The sequence below is a fragment of the Gobio gobio genome (genome assembly GCF_949357685.1).
Source record: "Gobio gobio genome assembly, chromosome: 11".
Classification (NCBI taxonomy): domain Eukaryota; kingdom Metazoa; phylum Chordata; class Actinopteri; order Cypriniformes; family Gobionidae; genus Gobio; species Gobio gobio.
Window position 1 is genome coordinate 34,005,839 of NC_137104.1, and position 14,634 is coordinate 34,020,472.

The 14,634-nt window shown below is 38.0% G+C and overlaps 1 protein-coding gene across 1 annotated transcript in view; it reads right to left on the reverse strand.

Moving 5' to 3' along the window:
* Nucleotides 1-14,634, reverse strand: part of vps52 (VPS52 subunit of GARP complex) — a 103,012-nt gene continuing 88,378 nt past the window's right edge. Inside the window, exons 14-20 of the mRNA XM_079830073.1 lie at nt 13,478-13,601; nt 12,858-12,953; nt 12,670-12,777; nt 12,508-12,573; nt 12,283-12,394; nt 1,701-1,819; nt 1-1,602 (exon numbers count right to left, since the gene is read on the reverse strand). Coding sequence (XP_079686199.1) covers nt 1,456-1,602; nt 1,701-1,819; nt 12,283-12,394; nt 12,508-12,573; nt 12,670-12,777; nt 12,858-12,953; nt 13,478-13,601 — 772 coding nt within the window. The 3' untranslated portion in view covers nt 1-1,455. The remainder of the gene's footprint in view (nt 1,603-1,700; nt 1,820-12,282; nt 12,395-12,507; nt 12,574-12,669; nt 12,778-12,857; nt 12,954-13,477; nt 13,602-14,634) is intronic.

Consider the following 14,634-nt stretch of genomic DNA (forward strand, 5'->3'; position numbering starts at 1 on the left):
GGATTGGAGATACAATTGTATTTTATTTATTTATTTATTTCATTAGAAATGCAAGACATAACCCAACACATACCAATATAACTAACATAATACACACATGTAATAAAATGGTGCAGTATATGAAAAGGGTCAACATCAAGATTACTAAATGAATAGTCTCTATAAATGAGCAATACATGGGTAAGGCAGAAAGGATTTAGTTCCATAGCTAAATACAAATATGTACTAGGCTATTTGCATTCTACAAAAATTTACATTATTTTCACATTTTGCCTGTAAATGGAAAAAAATCCTTTGTTTGTCAATATAACAGTGCATAGGCCTACAAGAACTTTTCAGAGAGAACCAGAATAATTTTTTTGATCTGTTGTCAGGCCAATAATGCGTTTACATATTAAACACAGAAAGAAATCAATTATCAGCAATCAATTATCAGCAAACTTAAAGGGTTAGTTCACCCAAAAATGAAAATTCTTTATTTACTCACCCCATGTCATTCCAAACCCATAAGACTTTCATTCATCTTCGGAACGCAAATGAAATCCCATTAATGAAATCTGAGCGATGTCTGTCCCTTCATTGACAGCTACGCAACTAGCACGTTGACAATTAAAATTATTTTATTTCTTAAATTATTTGAATGACACTATCGCTTTATACGATGAACAGATTGAATTTAGGCTTTTATTCACATGTAAACACATGGAAGCTGAAGCATGTTCACTTGACATGTGAGAACCAATTCAGAAAATTGGACTAAACTGCTCAATTCATATGGATTCGTTTTACGATCTCTTTATTAACGTTTTGAAGCTTCAAAGTGGTAGTTGCTTAGCTGTCAATGGAGGCTCAGATTTAATTAAAAAAAAATCATTCTCTTCATTTGTGTTCCAAAGATTAACGAAAGTCTTACAAATGAAACTGATTTGGAACAACAATTTTCAGAATTTTCATTTTTGGGTGAACTATCTCTTTAAAAACAACAGACTGACCAAATACTTAGATTAGGGCTTAATATACTAGATACTTAATATTATATCACAATCTACTGAAAATTAGCCTTTAAAAGTCCTGTTCTAGCTTTGGCTCTAAACTGCAAAATATCATACTTTTAATATTTCTGCCTTTTTTTCAAGAAAATTTCATCTTTAGGACAAGATATATTTACCTGTTTAGGAAAAAAGTTTAAGATTGTAAAATTGTTGTTTTGCTTATGTAAAAAAAAAAAAAAGAAACGTTGACAGAACTTCTGCCAGTGACAGAAGACAAATTGCACTCACCAACCAATATAGATTTTCTGAAAACTAGTCTTAGACAGTTTTGCTTATCAGGAAAAGATATCTTGTTTTATGAATGTGTACATCCTTAGGTAATCCCAAATAATTCTTTTTTTGCAGTGCAACTACAGCAAATTATTCCTGACAGCCAATAAGTGCTGATGATTCATGTTTGAGTTCAAAAGTTTGGTTTGTGTTTCTTGACTTCCACCATCAGATGATGGAGGTTTATGAGCTCAGAGCGCACCGCCAGACTGCGGAATGTTGGCTGGGAGAGGACCTTATGGAAACCATGATAGTACTGGATGAGCTGGGTCAATGCTCCCTATTGAACACAACCAGACAAGAATTCATAACACATTTAAATACATAAATAAATATCTTAATCGGGACACAAATGGTCACGAAACTTGTCTCATGTACCTGAATTATGCTGGTTCCGTTTTTGAAGTTGGTGAAGGAACGCATCACATCCTGACTCAGGGCCTCCACAGACTGCTTCCATGTGCTGGAGAAGCCCCGCACCAACTGAGTGATACGAGCTGACAAACAGATATAGACAGACAGATTCTTAAAAAGATGCAAATTTGTGGGTCAATGGACACCCCCATACCTCTGTGGGTGTTTCTGGGGGCATCCTTTGATGGAAACATTGTAATTTAAGTTTTTGAAAGAGGTTTGTTCACCAAAGCAGCATTTACTTTATCAAAAATACAGTAAAAACATTATTATTGTGAAATATTAATATAATTTAAAAAAAGAGTGTCTATTTACACCAAGTGCAAATGGCACGCCTCGTTGGCGAGCACTATTTACAATAGCGCTTCCCAACAATGCCTGGTTGGTTCACACAAGATTAAAAAAGGTGCATATTTCAACGTCTTCAGTGGCATAGTCAATAGAGTGTAAGGCTCATGGAATTAGGTTTTGATGCGATCAACCCCGGTACGAATCCACCTTTTGCAGAGCTCGTTCTTCTCCCTTTTCCCATCACATATCACATCGGAAAGGCATTTACTTTCAATAAAAATTTTGAAAATGTTCTAAAAGTGGAAATAAAGTGTCTAACAAAATGTTTAATAATAATAAGAGAATTTATTGGGTAGTGTAAGTGGTTGGTGTAGGGAGGGCTTTTATTGCCCATTAAGGTGGCATTTATATAATAATTTTAATAAATATAATAATTTACACTATGTTATTATTGCATCCTGTTAATGTACAACAATACTGAGGTGCAAATAGTATGTATCTTCCAAAATAAAATAGGCCAATAAATAGCATCTAATTACTTTAAACTTGCAAATAACTGCAACTTTTACATGGTGTAAATAGAATATATCACTATTTATCACTTAGTGTAAATTTATATTGGTCTTTTTTTGTGATGGTAAAGCTGAATATTAAGCAGTCATAACTCCAGTCTTCAGTGTCACATGATCCTTTAGAAATCCTTCTAATATGCTGATTTGCTGCTCAAGAAACATTTCTTATTATTCTTATAAGTTGTTGTGTTGCTTAAACTGTGGAAGTGTGGACATTTTTTAGGACTTTTCTGATGAACAGCATTGAAACAAATCTTTTGTAACATTATAATGTATTTACTGTATTTTTTTTATTTAAATATGAATTTATTTTAATTTAATTCACCCTAGCTAAATAATTAAGTATTAAAAGTATTAAAGGGATGGTTAACCCAAAAATAAAGATATTATCACTCAAGTTTTTCCATGAGGGTAAGTGATAAATTACAGGGATGGTTCATCCAAAAATAAATATTTTTGTTATTATGAACCCTCCCTTTAATTTCTTTAAAAACAACAATAACAAAAATCTTGCTGACCCCAAACATTCGGCTTGTAGTGTTAGTTTGAGCCGTGTTGGTGAAGCTAATTTGAAACTGTAATAATGAGATGATTTAATTAGTGACGAGGTGATGACATAATTCTTTGTAATTTATCTGACAACAAGAATCTCCAGGATGACAACCTTAAACATCATTTGAACAGAAAACATACACCAAATAGAACCAGTCAAACTAGACAAAACGCAATTTATACTAAAGAAAGAGTAAAAAACACGTGTAGTTGGCAAATATATGTAAAATTATTAAAATAAAGGGGGCAATTGGGTGGCGATGCAGATATTACACACCTTAGCTTAAAAAAAAGTTATCTGGGCCCTTTTCTTAGTTATTTTGGTTCCTTTTCGAATGGGAACTCTATACTACGTCTTGGATGGACAATATGGGGACACCATCAGCATATATCCAGTGTCTAAAGCAGTGGTTCTCAAACTTTTTTCAGTGATGTACCCCCTGTGAAATATTTTTTCAGCCATGTTCCCCCTAACCAGCGTTCAGCATTTTTGGTTGAAAAAAAAAAAAAAGACTTAAAACAGAGCACTGTGCCATCAGTGTCTGATTTATTAAACTTTGGAACAGATAAACACATACAAAATTCAAACATGTGAAAAAAAAAAAAACTATTTTGAACATTTTAAATGATAATAATCCATGACTAAATTTATTGCAAATATTTCTCATCACTAAAATTTAGTGATTCAAGCTAATGTAGTGAAAACAGTGACCATATTTCTGAAATGGAAACCGGGGACATTTCCTATTTGAGTGGTCAAAATATCACTAAAATCTAATTTGTTATTATATTTTAATTAAAAAACATGGACAATACATTTTTGAATGTTTTTATTGTTGTGGAGTCGCTATATTATTATTAACATTAATAATTATTATGATTTAGTTTGATTATTATTTTGAAAAAAGAAAAAACAATGAAAACAGTTAATGGTAAGCTAACCATTGTAAATAAGCAGTTCAAAACAATATTGTAACATGACTTAACAAAAACACATTACAAAAATAAAACAAATATGATAAATGAAACTATTCAACAAATATTGTAACATTTTATAATTGTATTTAAGTTTATACTACTATATTACTTTTTTTACTTCAAAAGTTTGCTTGAAAATAATAAATGGTCTTGTTATTTAGCATTTGAGGCTTATTTTAAGCTGAAAGTATGTGTATACTGCACATGTATTGGTTGCAAGTGTAATTGTTTGGGATTAGGGTTTTTATATTTAAGTTATAGTTCAGATGTGTGCTAATCACTGCGTTGTGACTGCGGAACTTTTGGGGACAAAACAATCCCGCACCTTGTTGAGGCTCTGTTATAAAGCACATGCAAACAGTATTACTTTAAATTAAAAACGAATAGTTAGTATGTTACTACCTTGAAAGCGATAACGAGGTTTCTTTTGATATTTGACGATAATGGCGCTCTGCTCTCGTTTACATTCTTCCTGAAGTAGTAGCGGCGCGCGCGACCAAGTAGAGTCAGAATAGCTCACAGCGCCATCTGCTGGTGAAAATAATCACTACACGATTGCTCCTATAACCAACAGCTGCTGTATGTTGGTTGGGCGCTTTTTTCCAATATATCTGCGGGTTGTTTGGAATGAGCTGTAAAACGGGGACATTTCCGGGGACAACTCCAGTCGGGGAGAGAACATTAAAAAACCAGGACTGTCCCCGGGAAACGGGGGCCGATAGGTCACCCTATCATTGACCCAAGTGATTGACAGGTGATGCCAGGTGGCATATGACAGATTGGGTCAAACCATCCTGGTATGGGGGACACTCTGGGTTTTTAGGATAATGAAATTTAATAGCCTACTGAATATAAAATTAATTTTATGAACTTATACTTATATTTTCCTGAAATATTTATTAAATAATTATTTTTAAAGGATTTTTGCATGGATGCTACTTTTTAAATATATGTAGGCTATATTTTAAAATCTCACGTACCCCCTGGAGTGCCTTCACGTACCCCCAGGGGTACGCGTACCCCCCATTTGAGAACCACTGGTCTAAAGCACGTGTGAAAACACTCTAATCTGATTAGTTTAGATGATACAAGATGGCGCCGCGGATGGCAGCCTCGGTCTGGAGCTCTTCAGCTATTGTGATGTTTTTGTTCGTTTGTTCTGCATTTAGTTATTCTTTTCCGATCAGTTTCACCAAAGACGAACTACTGGACATTAGGAAACACACACCAGACAACATTTCTACAGTTTTTGACTATTCAGACGTTTTGTTTGATTTTCTCGTCGGAGCCGCAGCTGTGTGTTTAAAATGCGCGGCCAGACGCAAACGGGGGAAGCGAGCAGGCGCACTGGTTAAACTCCGTGCGTGCGGCCTCCGCACTGCACTCCCTAGTATTCATCTTACGAATCTCCGATCCCTTCCTAACAAAACGGACAAACTTCTTCTCCTCACCTGCGTTAACAAGGATTTTTCAAACTCTGCTGCACTGTGCTTCACTGAAACCTGGCTGAGTGAAGCCATACCGGAAAATGCACTATATCTGCCGGGCTCCAGCTGTTCCGAGCAGATTGCATCGCGGAACTAACAGCGAAAACGAGAGGTGGTGGATTGTGTTTTAACATTAATGAAAGTTGGTGTTCAGATGTAACAACTCTGAAGAAGATGTGCTCTCCTAATCTAGAGGCGCACTTCATAAACTGTAAACATTTCTACCTGCCGCAGGAGTTTTCCTCGTTCATTCTCGTGAATGTTTACATTCCTCCAGACGCTTGTGTGAGCGCAGCGCTACAACAGCTGGCTGAACAAATAGCTGAGATTGAACAAAGGTATCCAGACTCTCTTTTAATCATTCTTGGGGATTTTAACAGAGCAAATCTCTCTCGTGAACAACCAAAATACAGACAGCACGTTACATGTCCCACCAGAGACAGTAATATACCGGACCACTGTTACACAACAATAAAGAATGCATATCACTCCGTCCCATGGGCAGCTTTGGGGCTCTCTAATCACTGTGTGGTTCATCTTATTCCCACCTACAGGCAGAAACTGAAATCAGCTAAACCAGTAATAAGGACTGTAAAAAGATGGACTAATGAAGCAGAGCTGGACTTACAAGCCTTCTTCGATTGCACTGATTGGACTGTTTTTGAAGCTGCTACTACTGATATGGATGAGCTCACAGATACTGTAACATCATATATCAGTTTCTGTGAGGATACATGCATTCCTACCAGGACATTCTTATCATTCACTAATGATAAACCATGGTTTACTGAAAAACTCAAACAGCTCCGTCATGCCAAAGGATGCTTACAGAAGTGGGGATAAAGTCTTGTATTTAACTGGCCCCAGTCTTCACGCAGATCTTCAACAGATCATTGGAGCAGTGTGAAGTTCCCTGTTGCTTCAAATGCTCCAATATCATTCCCGTCCCCAAAAAACTCAAAATCACTGGACTTAATGACTACAGACCTGTCACTCTCACGTCTGTGGTCATGAAGTCGTTTAAAAGACTGGTTCTGGCCCCCCTGAAGGACATCACTGGACCCTTGCTGGATCCTCTTCAATTTGCCTACAGAGCAAAGAGGTCTGTGGATGATGCAGTCAATATGGGACTGCATTATATCCTGCAACATCTTGACAAACCTGGGACTTATGCAAGGATCTTATTTGTGGACTTCAGTTTGGCCTTCAATACCATCATGCCTGATCTTCTCTCAGCTAAACTGACCCAGCTCTCCATGCCATCCTCAATCTGTCAGTGGATCTCCAGCTTCCTGACAGACCGACAACAGCTCGTGAGACTGGGGAAACTCACATCCAGGACTCTCACTACCAGCACTGGCGCCCCCCAGGGTTGTGTTCTCTCCCCACTGCTCTTCTCCCTGTACACCAATGACTGCACTTCTAAAGACCCCTCTGTGAAGCTCCTGAAATTATCAGACGACACCACTGTCATCGGCCTCATCCAAAACAGTGATGAGTCTGCTTACAGACTGGAGGTTGAACAGCTGGCTGTCTGGTGCAGTTATAACAACCTTGAGCTCAAAACGCTCAAAACGGTGGAGATGAGAGTGGACTTCAGGAGGAACAGCCCAGCTCTCCCCCCACTCACCATCATGAACAGCACTGTGGAAGCAGTGGAGTCATTCCGGTTCCTGGGCACTACCATCTCTCAGGACCTGAAGTGGGAAAATCACATTGACTCAGCAGAGACTGTACTTCCTTCGTCAGCTGAGGAAGTTCCACCTCCCACAGGAGCTGCTGATTCAGTTCTACTCGGCTGTCATTGAGTCTGTTTTATGCACTTCCATCACTGCCTGGTTTGGTTCAGCTACCAAATCTGACATCAGGAGAATACAACGCACAATCCGGACTGCAGAAAGGATTATCGGTGCCCCCCTGCCAACCCTCCAGGACCTGTACTCTTCCAGGACCTGTAGGTCTAGCACTGCTGATGAGTGTGCTGTCTCGCATGGGTGTGCTGTCTCGAGTCATCAGATTCCACAGATAGCATATTTCTGGCAGCATCCAGCCAAGAGGAGGCGAATGTGGTTGAAGAAGGCGAGAAAAGTGTGTGTACGGATTCTTCTCAACCTGCCAGCCCAGTATACGGGGAATTGCTGTACGTCATGGCCCGTGCCAGCCAGATTGGATCTGGCTTGGAGGCGCTTGTGGTAGACAGGATGAGCTCTTCCTGTTAGGCCATGTTTGCCCTTCCCCCATGAGCCTTCCATTCCTTCCCGACCGCCATGCTGAAGTGGAGGTAGTTGAGGAAGAAGCCATATTCAACCTGTATTTATCCGTTTTTTCATTCAAAGTATGTGAATGTGGAAGGATTAGCCTAGCGGGCATATGTGAGGAGGCCCCCCCCATGGAGGAGACGCTTGCGAGCTATCTCTCCCAGGGTGAGTCATCCTTTTTAAAGGCTCCTGCCCTACCATTCAGGGTGTTTCGGACCACCTCACGCTTGAATGCCAGGGTGTATGCGGTAGTGATGCAACAATACAGTTAGTCCACGGTTCAATAAATACCTCGGTTTTTAACCGCGGTTTTCGGTTTGGTTCGGTTCTGATGGCTAGTCACATCAGTTTTTTGCTATTCTATTCTTAAGGCCTGTTCACACCGGGACGATTTTCGTGCGCGTTTATCGCCGACGTTTAACGCCTCGTGACTAAACAAAGGGTGCCAATGTGAGTGTGCACACCGACGCGCAAAATGCCAGACGTAAAAGAGTCATTTTTTAAAAAACGCCTCGGGTTTGTTTTTTTATTTTGACGTGGCGCGTTAAACTGGCCGACCAATGAGATCAGCGCTTTTGTTCACGTGCCTGGAGCTGCTGAAGTGACAGTAAAACACGAGTTGGTGGTGCTCAAGCACAAAATGGTCTGGCCGAGCACACATTGATACGACGAAGAAGTAGTAAGTAGACAAAGATGTCTACTAGATGAGCTGATAATGCTGCCTGCCAGTTAGCAAAAAGTGTGCAAATGGTTTTGGCCATAGACATAATATATCTGTGGTTTTGGCAAGCACGTAAATACTGTCTCTCTTCTTCTTCTGTGTGACAAGTGAGTGTCAGAAGCATAAAGTGCCGCAGCACCACCTTGTGTACCGGGAGCGCTATCTACTGAATGTGCACGTTCACTCGGCGCATCGCCAGTGAAAATCGCTTGGGTGTGAACACTCAAGACGCGACGAAAAACGTCACGAAAAACGTTGGCGATAAGCGCGCGCGATATTTGTCCCGGTGTGTACAGGCCTTTAGGCGACAGGAACAGCAAGAGGTTAAGGAGAAAAAAGACTATTTTTTATTGCAATACTCTTTCTTTATTTTACTTAAAATAATTGAAAAACCTTACTTAAACTTAAAACTTTACTTAAAAAAAACCCTTGTACACATTCCTAGTGTGTTGTAAAATATAAAATAAATATATAAAAGATTTACACTGGCAGCTCAGAGCTGTACAGCAGCATTTAAGTATGAAATTGAATGAATAAATGTAAAAATAAAACACTACATAGACTTCATTATAAAATATACATCGATTCTTATTAAAGCTATACTGTATTATACTGTGTTGCCTCTGGCTTGGCGTGCTCAGTTGGGGACACTACATTTTTCAACTAAACATCGAAATAAATCTAATTAATAAACTAAATTAACCATTTAAACTAAATTACTGATCTAATTATTGATCTAAAGCCCACATTGTCACTGTATGATAATTGAAATGAACTGATGACATCAGCGTTTTTTTCCAGAATGGCTTTACAGCTGGATAAAATTATGCTGCATTATTTTCCTGTTTAACACTGTAAAGCTGCTTTGAAACAATCTACATTGTTAAAAGCGCTATATAAATAAAGTTGACTTGACTTGACTATTAGTTTTTCAGTCAAGAGAAATTAGTGATTTTCTCTTTGTCTTTTGTTGTTGTATTAACATTAAAGGGATAGTTCGCTCAAAAATGAAAATTCTGTCATCGAGAAATGACTACAGGTTTGGAACAATATTAGAGTGAGTAAATAATGACATCATTTTAGAGGTGAACTGTCCCTTTAAGGACAGCGTGTTCACTAGGCTGCGCTGCTGTCAATTTAAGACCTCCGTGCATCTAATACAGACACACGCGATTTTACTTTCACTTTAGACATAACCAACTGTGTTTATGTTAACCTTGTGTGTATTTGACAGTATTAGTGCAGTAAGACGACTACTTAGTTCAGTAATCACGTGTTTGACAAGTGTTTAGTGTGCGCGCTCGGAAAAGCGCATGTTAAAACCTGCAAATTTGCGCACGCAAATGAGTCGGCAAGGCTTTAAAACGCATGCAAATAATGAACTTTCGTGATTGTGAATAACTATAGTGTTCCTACCACTATAGTTATTCACTCTACCACTAACGTGTGATGTGAATGTATGTCGCGTTGTTCAGTATTGGGATGGAGGCAAATAATAGAATTTGTAGAAAAATAATTAATTCAATGCAAAACCGAAAAAAACGCAATTCACGTATTGAACCGTGAATGCCGTACCGAACGGTTCAATATTATATTGAGAATTGTGGCATCCCTAGTATGCGGCAGAAGGTCAGGCCAAGGGGCCTTGCACACCAAGGTGTTTTGGAAAAGGCTGTCACAGCCTGGACATTTCTTGTAGAGCTCTGCCTTTGGGGTAAAGTAGCCCAATGGGGAGGGAGGAAGGTTCCATTGATGCCAGGACTTACCCTTCTATAAAGGCACAGACGCAAAGGGATCTTCTATTTTTGTGAAAGATAATGGCTCAGGGAATGCTACAACTAGACAGTCTGTCGACGTACACACCCTTGACGCTGGACTCCGGCTAAGTAATATGTTAAGTCAATGTATGCTATGCCCACTATGTTTGTGAATATTTTTAGCTAGTGGCAGAGTGGGTATTTGTTCCCCATAGCGTCCATCCAAGACGCAGTTTCCGGTTCCTATTCGACAGGGAACGTCTCAGGTTACTACATTAAATGTGGTTCCCTGAGAAGAGGAACGAGAGACTGTTTCTTGTTGCCATGCCATTGGGTCTGCCTGTGCATGTCCTTCAGACAAAGAAGTTGATCTTATACTTCAGGGTGCTCCGCTAATGACAGACTGTCACCAACCAAGCAGATTGGAGTATTTTCATACGTGCTTCAGACACCGGACATGCTGATGGCGTCCCCATAACATCCATTCAAGATGCAGTATAGAATTTCCCTTCTCAGGGAACCACGGTTACAGTATGTTTTTCAATATAGAAAAAATGGTTACATAAAATTTTAAAGGGATAGATCTTACAAAAGTGAAAACTCTGTCATCGTTTATTCTTAAGACTTTAATTCATCTTTGGAACACAAATAATTATATTTTTAATATTCTCTCATAATTTTTGTCCATTCTTTTAAAGTCCACACACTAGAGATGCACGGGGCAGCTCTAACGTCAAGTGTTAAGGGTGATGGTATGGTAACATATTACACTGAAGTAGGCTGCTTTTAAATTAAAATTTATTAAAATTGTTTCTCATTGGGTTTGTAAGGTATTTTCAACATTTACATGGGTTTGTGTTTTTATTGCCATCCAAATCCACATCTCTGAGATTTCAAGAAGAGATCACTGTTTATCCTTTTTGACCAATGCGGAGCACCGTATCGGTGCGCTTCGCTTTTATTTGGATGCATTTTAAAGATCTAGCGTACACTTTTATTACTGAAATGCTGGACAGTATTTACAAGAACAACATTTCATCACCGCTCAAAAGAGACTAACTTGTTTCCACTCATTTCCTCATTTTGAGATAAAATACAAGACAGAAAACTATTTTCTATATTTTTATCTTCCTGTTTTTTTTAACAGGAGATTTAAATAATGAAATAATAGTTAGGATATTATTTTCTGATTATTAAATTAAATATGAATTTATTCTTATTTTTCCAAGCATATGACATTTTATTTACAGCAGACAATCATGCGACTGGTGACATGAGCAGCGAGTTCCCGGGATCGTAGAATCACAAAACTAGCTCCTCCACCATGAATAAATTGCCATCCGAATGCCATCAGAATAGGGCTTATGAAACACAGACATTCACAGAACAGGAAAACAGATCAGAAACAAGCTCAAAATGTAACACAGTCAAAATATGACAATTATGGGATGTCATTGAATATTATGGGATGTCGATGATCCGGAAAATGTACTTTTATGATAAATAGAAGTAGGAGGAGTTAAGATAATCTGCTCATTTGTTTATCCAATCAATTTTGAAAGTCTTTGTTCAATGAAAATTTTATGATTTGACTGAATAAATACTCTGTTTTGCTTGGAGCTCACTTTTTTAGCTCCCTGAGATATGTTTCTGCTGTAAGAAAGACTACCCTGAATTTCAATTTTTTTTTTTTTTTTTATCAATTTGATTTGATAATTTTAATATTGAGTGGCCTGACTTTAATCCATTAATCTTGTAGGTGAATTTCCACCATACTGGTTCTAAAATAGAATCGTCGCGTTTCACCGTCACGGCTGGTTAGGACAAAAACTCTGATTAACATGGAAAAGATGCATTTTATCTTGTGTCACGGCAAAAAACAGTATGATATAAACCTTAACAGTGAAAACAAAGCAGCTGCAGCACTGACCTTCATCATTTTTGAATTTGTCAAGTTGCCCTTTCTCTATTAGTCCCTCGCTCTCCTTCACAAATGCAATCATCCCTCCAAACGGAGATGAAAGAATCTCCTCTATGAATTCCTATAAAATTACATATCAACAAACAGTGGTTACTCACATTACAATAAGGAAAGCAATGTCCTACTTCAAAACAGCTGCCAGTCTGAACCGGTACTTAGTATCCCAGAATTTACCTGTGTTCTAGCCAGGAGGAGCTGCTGAAATCCCTCAACCTCTTTACTGTCATCAGCTGCTCTCTCCTTTATAACACACACAAAACATCATCATGATGCATTCTGGTACCAAGTCTTAACCATTAATAAATGGACCATGGTGCGGAATGCGAGTAACCTCACCATGAGCACACTGAGCATCATATCATAGTTGTTGATGAGGAAGATGAGCTGGTCTCGTCTAGAAGGAAACTCAGCCGCCATTTTCAGCACAAAATTCTCCACCTCAATCTGGAAATCATATCCATGTCAGGTTTCGATATAAGCCACTTCACCTTTTGAAGACACAGAGGGGTTTCTGTTCTGCTCACCTGCAGCTGTCCGAGTAGCGTGTTGGTCCTCTCGTTGGGAAAGGTTTGATTTATGCTGACAATAGCAGAGGAAAATTCAGCATACCGACGTGTAATCTACACAAACAAGAGGCAAAAACATATTATTTATGCCACATACATGTAAATGTGCAGTCAAATTATACTGTACATGGACAGAACAAAGCACATGTAAATCTTTAAAAATAAAAGTTTTATTGAGCATCGTATTTAGGAGGAAATTGTACACTTTTCAGTGAATACAGCTGAATCATACAATTTTCCCTCTTTAACTGAATATTGTGGAACATATGAAGATACCTTTTTTAGTTGTTGTTGTTTTCCAGAGGGAGCCATCAATTGACGGTAGAAAAAAGGGAATAACTTTGTTAGTTGATATGTGAAACTACATCTCCGTATAAATATATTTAAATGTTTGGTAAAAATACAAATAAAACGGATTAAAATGGAACAATTGTTGTTTCATTTTCAAATCTAAAGACAACATGAGCATAAATTAACAATCGTTTAGTAATAATTGACAATTGGTTGAGGTCTAGATGTGTACGTACAAAATGCTTGCACTACCAGAAAAGCTAGTGTTTGTGTATGAGGCTTCGTACATAGTGTGGTCTGGTGTCCAGTACACCCAGTTTCTGAGGGTCAGTGTTTCGAATGCTCTGGATGTTCATCTCCAAAATGAGCTCAAATCTCGGCCACAACAATTCTAGCACAGCCTCCAAGTACCTGCACAATACACATACAAAAACAAAAGCCATTTATAAAGATGCAGCTACCACAGGAACACACAAGTATCATGAAACTCTTGGCTTCGCAGATAATGCAGAGGAGCTTGTGTATGGGCGATCCGAGATCAAATTTCCAGATCCCATAATCTTGTTTCTCGTCATAATTTAAAGTAGTGATAAATGGAAGTAGTGACTGATCTTTTCTTCTGTATTGTGACGTACATCATTGTGAAACAGATTATCAAAATAGAAAAAAAAAGTTGTTGGCTGGATTTTAATATGTTGATGCAGCTCTCAAAAAATGAGGGTGAACAGAATGTGAGCTAAACTGCAAAAAAAAATGATTTTCTTACTTAGTATTTTTGTCTTGTTTCCAGTCCAAATATCTAACACTTAAAACACTTTATTTTGATTTTCCCAGAAAACAAGGACAATATTTTATGTAATTTTACTTATTTAGTAAATGCATCTTGATTACATTTTTTATTTATTTTATATTTAGACAGGAAACAAGACAAAAATACTAAATAAGAAAACCATTTTTTGCAGTGTAGCAGTCGAATGTAAGAGAGTGGCAGGGGCAGAGAGGAAAAGTGGCCTCTTTTCACTTTTGAAAAAGTGGCCTCTTGTCTTCTCGCCAATGTAACACAACATTACGCTTTCTTTTGCTAATGTTGGAGGCTCTTGAGAAGTGGCTATGATGGCGATGACATGCAAAGTGATAGAATATAATTTAAGAATTATAACCCACCAAACTGCCTTTGGCAAAGTTGCCTATGGGTTGCTTAGTTGGGGTTTAAAAGCAACTTAATATTATAACAGTAATATTATACATTTGGATAGACTGACACTATTGGATGAGAACAAAAACTTGAACTGAATTGAGCTGGATGATGACACCACTGTTTTCTGCAGAGCTGCTTTATAGCTTGCAACATTCAACACGGTTATATAAATAAAGGTGACAAAGTTAAAAAAAACTCATGTTTAGGGGCCTCATTTATAAAACTTTGCGTAGGTTTTGCGTCAGA